The 15,543-nt window shown below is 45.6% G+C and overlaps 1 protein-coding gene across 3 annotated transcripts in view; it reads right to left on the bottom strand.

The window, feature by feature from the left end:
- The window catches only part of fstl4 (follistatin-like 4), a 73,227-nt gene that overhangs the window by 26,573 nt on the left and 31,111 nt on the right, over positions 1-15,543 (bottom strand). The window contains exon 4 of one of the 3 annotated variants that reach the window (XM_058087238.1): positions 11,427-11,669. In XM_058087238.1, the coding sequence (XP_057943221.1) occupies positions 11,427-11,669 (243 nt within the window). Of the gene's footprint in view, positions 1-258; positions 585-659; positions 1,418-11,426; positions 11,670-15,543 lie in introns of those variants that run through there. The other 2 variants (XM_058087239.1, XM_058087240.1) reach the window with 2 other exon arrangements.

Genomic DNA, 15,543 nt, shown 5'->3' with positions numbered 1-15,543 from the left:
GCTAAGCCGCCATTGTTAGCGTGCGGGTTGCGGCGGCGGCCGTATACAAGTGCGTTTGACACAAGCGAGCTGCATGATTGGTGATGAGTTCAATGCAGCGGGAGAAGACCAAACAGAGAACTGACCTTTGTTGTTACTAAATGAGCAAGAAGCAACCGTACGTCCAATCACGGCAGGAAAGAGTGAGTGACGTGTGTGTGTGTGTGTGTGTGTGTGTGTGTGTGTAAATGTGTGTGTGTGCATGTGTGTGTTTCATACCTCCGACATCTTCAATCTCTCATCAGTTTAAGTGGCACTCCATCACAAGAAAACAAACAAAAACTGATTTGCCGCCACGGCCCATAAAACACGAGTCACACGATGAGTCGGCGCCGACTTAAAAAAAAAAAAATCTAATTCAATTCTCCTTCACTCTTTTAATTAAAACAAAGCAAGTTTTCCTCACCAAGGGTCTGGCCTGCATCTCAAAGTAAGCAGATAAATATTGACAAAAGTTGCTAGTAAATCTCAATGTGCTACGCAGAATATCAGGAATTAGTGCGTTAAATGCTAACACGCTAACAGTAGATATGCTAACATCTAACAAGAGTGGGACTGCGATGTACTAAAAAGTGCTAACTTGTGCTGACAATGCTAATGGCTAGCATGCTGATTATTACCTTTGTTATCTGGTTTGACAATCATATTTTAGCTACGTTTTTAGCGCCATCCCGGGCGGCCAAGGTGCTTGTCTGCTGGCGAGGAAGGTGAAATGAAAATGCCGAGCACGGCGGGTCACTTTTAAGCCGCGTCAGCGAGATTTTCAGCTGCACATTCATCACCAAAAGATTGGACAAAGACGGACTCCATCTTGTCCTGCCTTCATCAACTACTTTATTTCAACCGTTTCATCTTTGAGGGGGGAGAAAAATGATGGAACGTTTCTTCTCGGATGGTTTCACTTCATCAGCGTCTGTTTTTGCCGAATTGGGCTAGGAAATTGCGCAACTGTAGAAAAATAACAACAACGTTTGTCTTTTGGGGGCTTCATTATTGATATTTGGGTCTGGCCCCCCAGGGGAAGATGACAGTTAATCCTGTGTTTGGGCTGCTAATTACTCATATTCCCTTCCCTTCCTTCCATATTCACCATTAATTGCTCCCGCTTGATTCGTTAGAGCACATGATGGCAAATCTCTGGAGTTGCCAGAACAAACAAAGGAAAAAAGGCCCGCATTGTGAGATCAGTGCCACAAATAACCAGAGTCCAACCTTCCCGTGAACTTCACACAGAGTTCAATATGAAGCAGATCAGAACCAATAAGGAGTCAGGACTCTTTGTGTCACATGATGAAGGAAGCCTTCCCGTTCAATTCCCTTCTGCAATCATCTTGGACAATTTTAGTTTTGTGATAATACAACTTTATTCCCATCGTGTTTGAATTTGGCTTTCATAATATAAAGACTTGCATTTTTAAGTACTTAAGTCAGGTCAAGTCAAGTCAAGTTTATGTATAAAGTATAAAGAGCCTCAAAGGGCTTAACGATCAACACATGACATCATTTTTCCTCATAATATCGTCAGCTTATTCTCAAAAACCATAACTTTGTTTTTGCTAGAATACAACTTTTTTCGCTTCGTATTTTTACTTTATTCTCATAATCATTTCATCATGTTGTTCTTTTATTAAATTGTTCCAACAATTTCATCTTAAACGTTCTTCTAAAAATTACGACTTTATTGCCATAATACTTTGACTTTATTTTGACTTTATTCTTATAACTTTATAACTTTTCCCCAATTATAAAAATAATACATAAGGTTTACCTCAATATTTCAACTTTATCTTAGTAAAATTATTTTTTTTAAGTTTCAACAAGCTTTTATTATGACTTTATTCCCATAATATTATAACTTTTTCCCCAACCTAATTTTTCCTTAATTACTTTATTTTGTATTTTCATAATATTCTGACTTTATTCCCGTAAAACCTATAAAAACTTATTTTTCTTGTTGGAATACAACTTAATATTTTGACTTTATTCCTGAAAAATCTCATTCTGCTGTATTCTTTTCTATTTTCTATATTTTTTATTATTCCAACTTGACATTTTTATAAAATTTTACAAAACTAAAATTTTATTTGTTGTTTATTTGTTCTATTTAATATTTCAACTTCATGCTGTTAAAATGATTATATTTATATATTCAGAGGTTAGAATGTGTCATGAGCCAATAAAACAAAAAAAAACAGCCGAGAGCAGCAACTGGCCCCCGGGCCACACTTTGGACCCCCCTGGCCTAGTCGCTGTAGAAACAGAAAAGGCCCAAAATGACGCCTCCTGGAGGATGCACGTACTGAGCGTGCTCACGGAGCGAGGGTGGGATGGAGGCGGTGAGGAGGTCACTTTTGCATGATGGAGGACCTCTCTCTCTCACACACGATCCAAATATTGTCTTAGCCCCCCATCCTGTTGTCACAATGATGAAGATGATGAAGAGCGTTTGCCCGGACCACCTGGATGGAAGGGGGCCGAGCGCTGCGAGCGTCTGGCCAGGGACCGCCACTCTGGAGCGGAACCTCTCACCAATCCATCAGCAGCCATAACGAGCTCCTTCAGCACCTCGCCAGCCTCGCCAGCCGTTATCATCATCTCTCAGTCTCCCGATGAGACCAGCTTCGCCAGTTCATCAAAGGCTGCCGCCGTTTGACGACATGACCGAATTTGGACGTCCACAGCCACGCCTTACAAAACCGCACGTCCAAAGCCAAGCCAGGCTCAAAGAGAATAAAGAACCGGAGATCATCAAAGTCAGGAATTTAATCAAACTAGGCGGAAAGGCGGGAAAGTTTCAGCGCTTTGACTGAAAGGAAGCCCATGCGTCAGCAGACGGAGACCTGGAGTAAGAATTAGGTCTGATGACCTCACTTTGGGGGGGGGGGTGCTTCATTAAATAGTCCTTCATCCACTTCTTTTTCAATGATCAAGCATTCATCATGGTGGCGTTGGGCAGCAGCACCAGGAACCGGGAACCGGGAACCGGGACCCAGGACCCAGGAACCAGGAACCAGGACCAGGAACCATGGTCAGGAACCAGGAACTGTGCTACTTCAACCAACTACTACCTACAGCATGTACAGTGTATACTCCATGTGGAGATGTGTGTATGTGTACACAGTACGTGTATATGCAGCGGTAGGAAAAACCAGATGATTTTCCTTTCTGAATGACTGGTTGTTGGGATCATCCATCCCGACCAAGTACTGTCCATCATATCTGTCCATCATATCTCAGACCAACTCACTGACGTATGAAGTTTAGGGTTGACACAACGTGTGCGACAAATAGGAGATGTTGTTTTGCTCCAACATCCTTTCAGAGGCTGTGAGATCCCGGATTCTGGAAACACGGACACATCCTGGTCCGGTCTTTCACTTTCATTTTTGCTGTTCTTACTTTAAAGGCAGCCATGATTCCAAGAAGACGGACGGACGGATGTCATCAAACATACCAGTGACATCATCACACTTGCTGTCACCGTAGGAACGGACCTGATTACGCCCCCCAACCGCCACTGCCATCGAACATGATCATGGCTAATTCTATTTCCTTTTCACTTGAATTGGTCACAGACGTGTTGACATGTTGGCCACGCCTCCACTTAATTAACGCCAGCACAAATAGGCCGCCCGGTACTCTCTGCAGGTGAGTGACTAAACAGTCCAGGCCACTAGGTTGGGGAAGTATGGATAATATGTTTATGTATGATACAAATATAATAATAATGTATAATACTGTTCATATGAAATCAAATCATATTTTTAATAACTCAAATATATCATATTTTGCTAGCTAGCTGATAGAAAAACCTCCCGACGGATTGATTCTCAAATTCTCTTTCAATCGGCCATCTTAACCCCCCCCCCCCCCTCCACCCCAACACCACTTTTAATTTTTCCACGGCCCTCAAGCTTCCGAGAAGAAACGCAATCTATTTGATCTATGCTGGTCGAGACGCACGCCCCCCAATCTCCATCTAACCCCCCCCCCCCTCGCCCCCTCGCCGATGGAGATAAATCAGCATTTGAAATGCAACGTGTGGCGATCTGGTTTGGAGATGAACACACGTTACGTCATCATGCAGGCTAACAGTGGAGGATGTAAAGGTCTTATTATATATTATTATGATTATTATTATTATTATTAATAACAACAACCTCTGGAGGTTGCGCACGCTGGCGACCTGCCGTGCACACACACCAGCTGAGGTGTCATTGCCGTTGCGTTCCCATGGCAACAAGCCCACTGAAGGCAAAAGGAGGATGGCGGCCATCTCTCCAAGAAGCCATTTCATCACCGACCTCCACCTGCTGGTCGCCTGGGAAGGTTAACGAGCGCCCGGCAGGACCACCGTTTGATTCCCAGGAAAAGTAAGAGGAGGAAATACGTGATACATACGACAGAAGTCATCACGTCATCGTCTTCCTCCTCGTCTTCCTCCTCGTTTACCTCAAACGCTTGCCAAGAAAAACAACGGCGAGCGCCTTGAATTCCACTTTCAACCGGCAGGGTGGCGGCACGGGGGGCCCACAGCTCTGGAGCTTTGGGGCGCACATGGTCCCAGTGGGGTGGCGGCACGGGGGCCCCACGCCTTTATTCTATGATGATAGAATACATAAGATGCTCCATGAATCCACGGGGGGCGGAGTGCTACAAGAACGCTCAATTAACAGGCGCCGCTTAGCAAGACGTTTCATTTAGACATTTAGAGGATCAAACGTGTTCATTAATCGGACATTTACATCAACTTCCTGCCGAGTAATCGGATAACTGTATGTTTATATAATGTGAGGAGGCTAATTGTATGTTTATGCTACTTCCTGTTTAGTGATCCACTATGCAATGACACGACTGCAGGCTACTTCCTGTGTTGTAATATAGTCTGTGATGAGGCTAATTGTATTCCTGCGCTACTTCCTGCATCGTAATACCTTACATCTACAGCTGACTGATTTTAGAATGTGTAGAGAAGCCTGTGTATACGCGGGCAGGCGGGTCCGAGATGCTATGGCGTCCACGCCAGAGGAGCCTTTCCCTTCGTGCTGTCATGAAAAGATGAACTTGAAAAAGCGAGCGTTCGGACGCCTCATCTGGGAGCTTCCAGAACAAACTCCTGATTCCCGAGTGCGGGATGATGCTGATGTATAAAGTGGATGAGTGAGTAAGGGAAAAGGAAACGAGGAGAGAGGACACAAGGACAACAGTTGAGGACTGGACGGCGATGTCAGGGCTCCGAGGACGCGTTGGAGAGTCAAGCGTAGCTGCGGGGACGCTCGCCCACGCGCCCTCTTTGCACTAAAAGGACGCCGCTGCCGTGTCTGTCACTCACAGGAGGCCTCGCTACGCTGGCGTGACGAATGACCCCGCGGGCAAGAGCGAAATGACACTTTTTCTAATGTGTTCCACGTGTGTGTGTGTGTGTGTGTGTGTGTTGGCATTTTTAGCAAAGGAGCTGCTCCTCCAAGGCGGTTGGAAAAGCTGCAGTGGTTTTTTTTCCAGTTCACGCTGGTATTCTCCTTACAGAATACGATCACATACAAACACGCCTTGGATAAGGCTGACTGGGAAGCAGATAGCAGATAGCAGATAGCAGATAGCATATAGCATATAGCAGATAAATCCATAATGGACATGTCATACACTGTCGATAGTCGTGATATGATTCTCACGGGCCTACATCCGAACATTACATTAAAAATTATTAATTAAAATGGAATTAATTAAATTAAATTAAATTAAATTAAATTAAATTAAATTAAATTAAATTAAATTAAATTAAATTAAATTAAATTAAATTAAATTAAATTAAATTAAATTAAATTAAAATATTTGACAACTCCTTTTTTGTACTTTTTTCTGCCAATTATGACTTTATTCCATTCATATTTGGACTTTTTACCAACAATATGATCATCTTTGCCTCAAGCTAATATTCCTTGTTTTATTTTGTTTCTCATGTTATTCCTTCTGTAAAAAATGTCTTTAATATTTCAACTCAATGCAAAGTTCATGTTCCTAAAATTGCGACTTTTATCGTAAGAATACAACTTCTATGGTTTAATATTTGACATTCTTAAAATGAGAGCTGCTATCGTTTCTTTTCTTTTCCCATCCAACTATAACTTCTTCTTGTGACTATGACTTCATTCCCGTAATATTTTATAATATTAATATAATATTATTCTCATATTTTGTTATTTTTCATAGTATTCTAACTTGAAAAAGCAATACAATATTACGATATTGTTGTCGTTCATATTTCTAATGTAAAGTATTCTTGTAAACATTTTTCCATTTTTGCTTTTATTTTGTTATATTCTATATTTAGAATGCACCACACTGGGGGACGGAGGGGGGGTCACAATGGCCTGCAGGTGTGTGTCCAGCAGGCAGGGGGCAGCACAGGGGGTGTCCAGGACAGAAGGCGGGTGCCACCTGTAGCCACGCTAAAAACAAGAGTAAAAAAAAAAGCTTCCTCTCGGAGGAAATCAGGAGGGATGAGCTAAAAAAAACAAGTCCAAAAAACCCAATATCACGCACTGATAGGTTTCCTCAGGCAGCTTGCGGGGTCGCCTCTCCCAGTGGGTCCTCGAATTAGACGCCTCTCCGTAGTCCATAGCGCCGTGATGCAAATAGACCCGCTGGCCCCCCAAGTGCTGCACTTGCTAATGGCGGGTGCCAAGGGCGCCACGGGCGCCAAGGGCAGGCCGACACGCTGCACTCCACTTTGGGTTGGGGAAATGCAACGGCAAAAGGCACCACGTTCAATCCTCACGTGAACGTTTGACATTTCCATCATGGAAGTCGGACATCACGGGACAAACGCAGGCTGACTTTGGATGAGAGTGGGAATGTACCATCCATCCATGTGGGTACTTTTAGGACATTTGACAATAATTCTCTCAGTGGTGTCATCCTAAAAATAGAATTCAACAAGAAAACCACAAATAAAACCCAGCAAAAATAGAAAATCAAAAGTGAAAATATTATGTATATATATATATATATATATATATATATATATTGTAAATAATTGGCAATTAGCGTCTGGAAAGGCGCATCCATGACCTCCACCGAGGGATCCAACTGTAAAATGTGTGGGAACAAGAAAGGAATGGTGTGGGTTCTCGAATAGGACATGTTTACGGTCTCAATATACCGGGAGTGGGGGGTAGGGGGGCCGTGAGTGGCAGGGCGGCCATTCAGCTGATCAATCAGTCAGCCGGCGAGTTAGCGAGGCGTCAATGGAGGCCAGCTAGCTTTGCCCTCTGGTCTGACGTCCCAGCAGGCCGAGCGCTCGTACATTCACACATCTGACAGCTCCCATTACACCAACACTCAGGCTTCCACCCAGCCCCCTCGCCAGCCCCCTCGCCAGCCACACGCTCACGGGCCAGAGAGGGAGACGCGTGTCACATGACAAACGAGCCGGGCAGAGGAGGACCAAGACAAACTTCCAGCGACGAGCACGCGATAAAACATCATTGTCATCGTTGGGAGTATCGGAACGACATCCGTTGCTCCCGTGGAAGTCTGTTTCATTGACCTTCATCTTTCATGGGAACATCATCATGACTCAAGACGCGTTTGGCTCCATGTGGACTTCTTTACTTCTCCTACATTGGGAACACATCCCACTGGGAATTACGACAAATATCACTCCATTCTCATCCACTCCCATTCTCTACGCAATGATGGCAAGATGACCAATTAATAACTCGACTCAATTAATTACAGCCTCCTGTATCCATCCATCATCTGTCCATACATCATCCATCCATCATCCATCCATCATCTGTCCATCCATCCATCCATCCATCCATCATCCGTCTATCCGTCCGTCCATCCATCCATCCATCTATCTATCCATCCATCCATCCATCCATCTTCCATCCATCCATCCATCTATCCATCCATCTATCCATCATCCATCCATCCATCCATCATCCATCCATCCATCATCCGTCTGTCCATCCATCCATCCGTCATCCATCCATCATTCATCCATCCATCATTCATCCATCCATCCATCCATCCATCCATCATCCATCCATCATCTGTCCATCCATCCATCATCCGTCTATCCATCCGTCCATCCATCCATCCATCCATCTATCCATCCATCCATCCATCCATCCATCCATCATCCATCCATCATCCATCCATCATCCGTCCATCCATCCATCCATCCATCCATCCATCTATCATCATCCATCTATCCATCATCCATCCATCCATCATCCATCCATCCATCATCCATCCATCCGTCTATCCATCATCCATCCATCCATCCATCATCCATCCATCCATACGTCATGCATCCATCCATCCATCATCCATCCATCATCCATCCATCATCCATCCATCCATTCATCCATCCATCATCCATCCATCCCTATCATGATGATGTCATCATGATAGGTCAGCAACATGAATGATAGATTACTGTCATGTAATCGTGATTGTAGTACTGAAGTACTGCAATGGAGTCGTACTTAAAATTCAGCGGTTTACTATTCTACTATTCTCAAGGCAGCGGGGGGGTTGGGGGGGGGGGGGTGACGTGCAGCTTGTCCGTGGGTGGTGTTGGGGGGAGTGGAGACTGATGTTCGCGAGGCGAGGGACCAGAGTAGGAACCACGGGACATCTCTATCTGGGACAGGACATCCATTTGGTGGCAAAGATGTCTGCCGTAATGAATGGGGGGGGGGGGGGGGGGGGTAAACGAGGTAAGGCTCACGTTGGCTTCAAATAGAGAAAGAGGAGGCGGGGCAGCTCGTTAATAAGCCTGCTGTAACAAATAAAGGGATGTCGGGGGGGGGGGGGCTCGCAGGGGGACCTCGCGGGGGGGGGGGGGGGGGGGGGGGGGGGCTGGGGTCGCCTGGACAGAATCAAGCTCTTATCAGACCGCCAACTTTTTCACTTTCCGGCGTTTTGACTTTGCTAACTTCCTGCATCCAGCATTTCCTGTCTCCATGCAGCCTCCATCAGACACGTTCAAGGACCAGGAGATCAGCCGATCCAGCTCTTGGGGGCCCAGCTAATGGCGTCAGGGTCCGAAGGGCTAGCGAGACGGCACGGCGTTGACGGCTAATGCAATAAGCGGCGCCGTCACAATAAAGACTAATCAGCGGCGTGGAGAAGCGGCTCTCAAAGTGGATCACGCAGCAAAGGGATAATGGAAGGCTGGGGGGGCGGGGGGGCAGGGGGGGTTCCCAGAAGGCCTCCGCTCCAAAACAGCCATTAAGCAATTTGTTCCATCTTCCTCGACAAAACACTAAATGTCATTTTCTAAAGCATGCGGCCTGCGTGCCCTGATTGTACGGCAGGAGCGTCTGTTTGACGAGAACCTGCTAAGTCGCCTCGTAGCCAAACAAAGGGGGTTGAAGCACTGCAATATGCGTCCCAGGCCAGTGGGGGGCAGTGCCAACATCGGGCACCCCAAACGGGCCAATCAGAGATAAAGAGGGCTGTCAGGTGACTACAAATTGATGAATTGATGAAATTGATGATCACCACTTGCAACTTTGGCTAAAATATTTTAGTATAAATATTTATTTCCTAAATTACCAAGCATAAAACCAAGACAAATACACCAATAAGGCATTCAAAAATGTAGTATTGCAGTAGTGTAGTATTACACGCTGGTCACCAGGTGGCAGTCATGTTGCTATGATGGTGGAGGCGACACACAAGCACCCGAATTGATGGACACAACAACAGGATTTTACTGCAGCTTTGCATCATCCCCAACAGCCCATCATAAAAACCACTGCAGGCACACGTGCGCACACACACGTGCACACACACGTGCACACAAACGTGCACACACGCTTCAGTTCCAAAAGGGAAAATAGTAAACAGTTGATGGTGTTATATTTGTAAATGAATATTCAAAGTGAAAGTTATGCTCCCTTTTCCAGTTGGGAGCTGATATTTGCCTGAAACTTACCTATGTTCTACTGCTGATTACTAAAGAAGGGAAAAAGGTAGAAACTAACTTTTTTCCTAATCTTTCTTTTGGTAGCTTCCATGTTTATATAGTCATGTACGCCTTGAAAGATCACGGCCCACCACGGCCCACCACAGCCCACCACAGACCACATCGGCCAGCGTTAGTCCCTAATGTGGAATAGCAATGCGCGGTGATGTCGACCAGGAATCCCTCCCGGCTTAACACGCTGATTAAAACCGCCGCCACGACGGCATGTGAGCGTGCATGAGAGAGGACAGGAAGAGACCCGGCTAGTCTCTTTACACAGCCGCACCTCGGAGGGATTAGGATGGACATTTAATCTGACCTGGATAATGAGACATGAAGGAAGCCTGGAAGACCACCTTGGCTGCCTGGCAGCGACAGGAACCTTCTCTTCTGTCAACGGCAGCCATTGACCAAAATCACAATCACTGGACAGCACGGCCTCGGCTTTTACGTTCCGTCCTTCCAAAAGGGCCAAGAAAAGCCAAAAGCTTTGAAACCCAAAGGGAATCTTGTCAATCCAATGGATCCACTCCAGGCACACAAAATAGGAACAAAGGAACACATCTGGCACAATGGGGTGTCCAAACCTTCACCCAGCTGGGGCCACAGCAGAAAAAATGGACAGGAATTAAGCGAATAAAGTCAAAATATTACAGGAATAAAGTCATAATATTATGGGAATAAAGTCATAATATTATGGGAATAAAGTCAAAATAGTATGGTAATAAAGGCATAATATTAAGAGAATAAAGTCATAATATTATGGGAATAAAGTCATAATATTATGGGAATAAAGTCAAAATATTACGGGAATAAAGTCATAATATTATGGGAATAAAGTCAAAATAGTATCGTAATAAAGGCATAATATTAAGAGAATAAAGTCATAATATTACGGGAATAAAGTCATAATATTATGGGAATAAACTCAAAATATTACGGGAATAAAGTCATAATATTATGGGAATGAAGTCAAAATAGTATGGGAATAAAGGCTTAATATTAAGAGAATAAAGTCATAATATTATGAGAATAAAGTCATAATATTACGGGAATAAAGTCTTAATATTACAAGAATCTAGTCAAAACAATTGGGGAATAAGGTTGTAATATTATGGGAATTAAAAAATATTATAAAACACAAATATTATTTAAGAAGAAAGATTAAATATTTTGAAAAAAGAAAGCCAGCAAAAATCCATCCATCCATCCGGGGGGGTGTATGCTGGAGCCTATCCCAGCTGTGTGGCCAGCCAATCCCAGGACACATATAGACAAACAACCATTCCCATCCACATTCATATATGAGAATAATTAATAATGTTTTCCCAGACGTGAGATGGAATGAATGGAGGGACGCCTGCGCTTCCTGCGCTTCCTGTGGTACCTGAGCAGTGCGTACCTTTGAAGAAGCAGTCCTTGCTGTGCACCACGTAGACCCGCCTCCTCTCCAGGCAGGCGCTCCTGTAGACCTGGCAGTGGTTCTCGTAGAAGCGGCCGTCCGAGCCGCACACGGGCACGAAGGAGGGGCGGCACTTCTCCTGGCACACGCACTCGGCCCGCCCGCTCCCGGCCGTCAGGGCGCACCGACGACCCCGTCCGCAGTACATCCTCCGGCAGGGACCGCCGTCTGGGCCAGGGGGTGCTTGGAGGAAGGACGGAAAGGGGAGAGACTTACTTTAGTATTTATTACCTCCACCAAGGCCAACATTCCACATTCCTGGCTCCTTGGGGAACAAACACAGCGGTGACCGGCGGCGTTCCGGCCGCCGCTGCTAGCGTTCATTTGGCTGAAAGGCAAAGCAAATGATGACGAAGGAGACGTACGATTCCACCGCAAGCTAAGATGACAAAATGTGGTGGTGGCCACAGTTTGACCCTGGAACAGATGAATTGAGTTGATGTCGATGGTAAAAGGAGGCGGCTGCTCTTTTATCAGAATGAAGGATGTATTCCCTAATTGGGAGGAGGAGGGCAGCCTGTGGGGGAGACGTTGATTTCCTGCTTATCCACCTCACTAATTGTTGGCCATCGCTGGGAAATGCAAACGAGCCGCCTCCCCCGGCGACCTCTGCGTCGACGCCAAGGTCGGCGGCGATTACAAGACGGTTTGTATTCTCCGGGCGCCGGAGATTAAACGCTTAGTGCGGGAGAGCCTCCGGCGGCGGCACTCGCCCACCGGCGCCTCTTCTCCTTCATCTCCTCCTCGTACTTCCTTCCCGCAGCCCGTCGTGGCAGCGAGGGAGACGCCCGCCAAGACGACGCAACAAAAGGCGATAAACGTTAGCTACAAGGCGCGAGACGCTTGACATTTACGCCCGTGCTTTGTCTCAAAGATGGCGTGGGTTTGTTTGAAAGGCTAAAAATGCCACGCGCTAATCCCGCCCGGGCGACTATTGTTGTTGTATTGACTCCCAATGGCCGCCCTCTGCCGCCCGTCGGGGGATGGCGACTTCTCAATCAGTGATTGTGTAAGCTAATCACGCCTTCGCAGGACAACGCCGCTGCGGCCCGTTTGGACTCTTTATCGTCTTGACATTTTGACAGCTGAATATCTTCATTTGCTTCCGTGCCATGCAGCACATGGCGGCGTGCGGCACATGGCGGCGTGCGGCACATGGCGGCGTGCGGCACATGGCGGCGTGCGGCACATGGCGGCGTGCGGGACATGGCGGCGTGCGGCACATGGCGGCGTGCGGCACATGGCGGCGTGCGGCACATGGCGGCGTGCGGCACATGGCGCCGTGCTGACACTCCACTGCTGCAACCTTCTAGAACCCCCCCCCCACAATATTTGATCTGGATGTGCTGCTACTGTATTGCCAGCCTTAAAGCATCACAGTGTTGATATGATGTTAGCATGCTGCTGGAGTATCAACCCTGTATCAGATAACAGTATGACAATGATATCGTACAGCTTGATATCAATATGAGATGGGTGAGGCCAACCCTGCCAGGTGATATCAATGTTGTGGTTATCGGTTTGTTAGATATCATGTGAGCGGTTGAAAAGATCAGGCGGTATCGTTGGCAGCTTTTCCAGAAATGATATCATGTGTATTAGATATCATGACGGGATGGCACCATACAGTCGCTACCGTGTAGTCGTTACAGACGATACCATGAATAACTGTGTTATTACACGGGATGACACGATACAATATCAATGTTGGACACTTTTATCATTACTGTATCAATGATACCAAACATACAGTATCATCTTTATTACATGCTTCTGTAGTGATACTGTATCGTATGATACCTTGATATCAATATAAGACGTTGGTGCATTGATATCATATTGTAAGACATTGGTGGCATTATCAGTAATGTATGGTATCAGACAGTGATACCATCCATCATACCGTATTAATACAGATGTCAATATGGTAAGGTACGGTATCAGACAGTGATACCATCCATCATACCATATTAATACAGATGTCAGTATGGTAAGGTACGGTATCAGACAGTGATACCATCCATCATACCGTATTGATACAGATGTCAGTATGATAAGATACAGTATCAGACAGTGATACCATCCATCATACCGTATCGATACAGATGTCAATATGGTAAGGTACTGTATCAGACAGTGATACCATCCACCATACCGTATTGATACAGATGTCAGTATGGTAAGGTACGGTATCAGACAGTGATACCATTCATCATACTGTATCAATACAGATGTCAATATGGTAAGGTACGGTATCAAACAGTGATACCATCCATCATATTGTATTGATACAGATGTCAGTATGGTAAGATACGGTTTCAGACAGCGATACCATCCATCATACCGTATTGATACAGATGTCAATATGGTAAGATACGGTATCAGACAGTGATACCATCCATCATATTGTATTGATACAGACGTCCGTATGGTAAGATACGGTATCAGACAGCGATACCATCTGAGGCATATTTTATCCATGAGGAGACTGAGGGCAGCAGGACGCATGGAGTAGAACCAGCAGCTTGGTGGGCGAGCGTGAGGAAGTGAGTGGAGCGGTGCCGAGTGGGGGCCGTGTGATGGTTCCTAATCAAAGATAGTCCACCCCCCCCCCCACGTCCGATAGCGCCCTAAACGAGTCCATTTGTGTGAAAATGAAGTCGTTATTTCCCAGCCAGCCTGGCGGCTAATTAGGGAAGGTATTTGTTTTCTGGCCAATTACATCAACGAGACGGCGTGATGTTTGCTCACAGTAGCCGTCCTGATGGAAAGACGTCCTTGGGACGGCATGGAGAGAAGTCCTCCCGCTTCGCCCACTTCTCACGTCGGAAGAACAGGAGATGCTGAGGAAGTTCAGGGAAAGTTCAAACTCTCTCTCTTTTTTTTTTATGCACGGCAGACGGAAAAGCCGAGAAGTGAAAGTTGCGTACGGAGACGTAAAATAAAGCTGCAGATGTTTCCATCTTCAAGTCACTTTTAGCGCTAACCTCATTGAGGATGCGCTTTTATTGCATGCTAACGTGATTACAAGTCGACACTGTGAAATGAAGTGGGGCGGGTGGGGGTGGGCAGGGGAGGGAGGGTGGGAGGGGGGGGGTGACGGCCTCCGCAATCAGCAAAACTCAAGAGCTCCTTAAAAAAAGACGTGATGATCAAGGAGTTCTACCCTAAAGCTGAACAATACACAGCCTGCAGATGTGTACTCTACTCTTACACCCACGGTACCCTGGGGGGGCTGGGGGGGGGGGGGTGCCTACGAGGCCACACTTCTTCTGTTTCAAGTGGGTGCACCTCCCAAAATGATGACCCTCCCGCTTTGACGACCTTTCCTACCTGATGACCTTCCCTACCTGATGACCCCGTTTAAAGGGTATGTCTCCCCCAGCTGAAGACTTCGAAGTCGGGGAGGGGAAGTCACCCAGCTGGCCCCCGCTACCCCTAGACCCCGAATGACAGCATAACCCTTTTGTTGTTTAAATAATGTATTTATTTCATCTAAAAAAAAAGAAGCATTTTTTTAGGTAAAACGTTTGAGATATATATTTCATTTTAAAATATGTTTTGTTCTATCCTTTATTATTTAGTATGAAATATTTGTAACATCATCTTTCTGCTTTTTCATGTTTCTACCTCTTATTATTAGTAGTTATTATTATATAAAGTCATAAAAAGTGATATATAAAGCGCAACTGAAGGTTCCACGGTGGCCAGTTTGACCCTGGAACAGACTATTTGTATTTCCATTGCTCTCTTTGAAAAGGGAAAAAAATCAATAACAGTAATCCGGGAAAGATTATGTTCCGTTGTAGGAAATATCCACAAAAGGTTATTATTATATAAAGTCATAAAAAGTGATATATAAAGCACAACTGAAGGTTCCATGGTGGCCAGTTTGACCCTGGAACAGACTATTTGTATTTCCATTGCTCTCTTTGAAAAGGGAAAAAAATCAATAACAGTAATCCGGGAAAGATTATGTTCCGTTGTAGGAAATATCCACAAAAGGAATGCTCTGCCCCCCCCCCTCCCCCCTCCCCAAGCCATCCATCCTATGGGC

Source organism: Doryrhamphus excisus, chromosome 11 (genome assembly GCF_030265055.1).
Source record: "Doryrhamphus excisus isolate RoL2022-K1 chromosome 11, RoL_Dexc_1.0, whole genome shotgun sequence".
Taxonomy (NCBI): domain Eukaryota; kingdom Metazoa; phylum Chordata; class Actinopteri; order Syngnathiformes; family Syngnathidae; genus Doryrhamphus; species Doryrhamphus excisus.
This window is presented reverse-complemented; position numbering and strand designations above follow the sequence as displayed.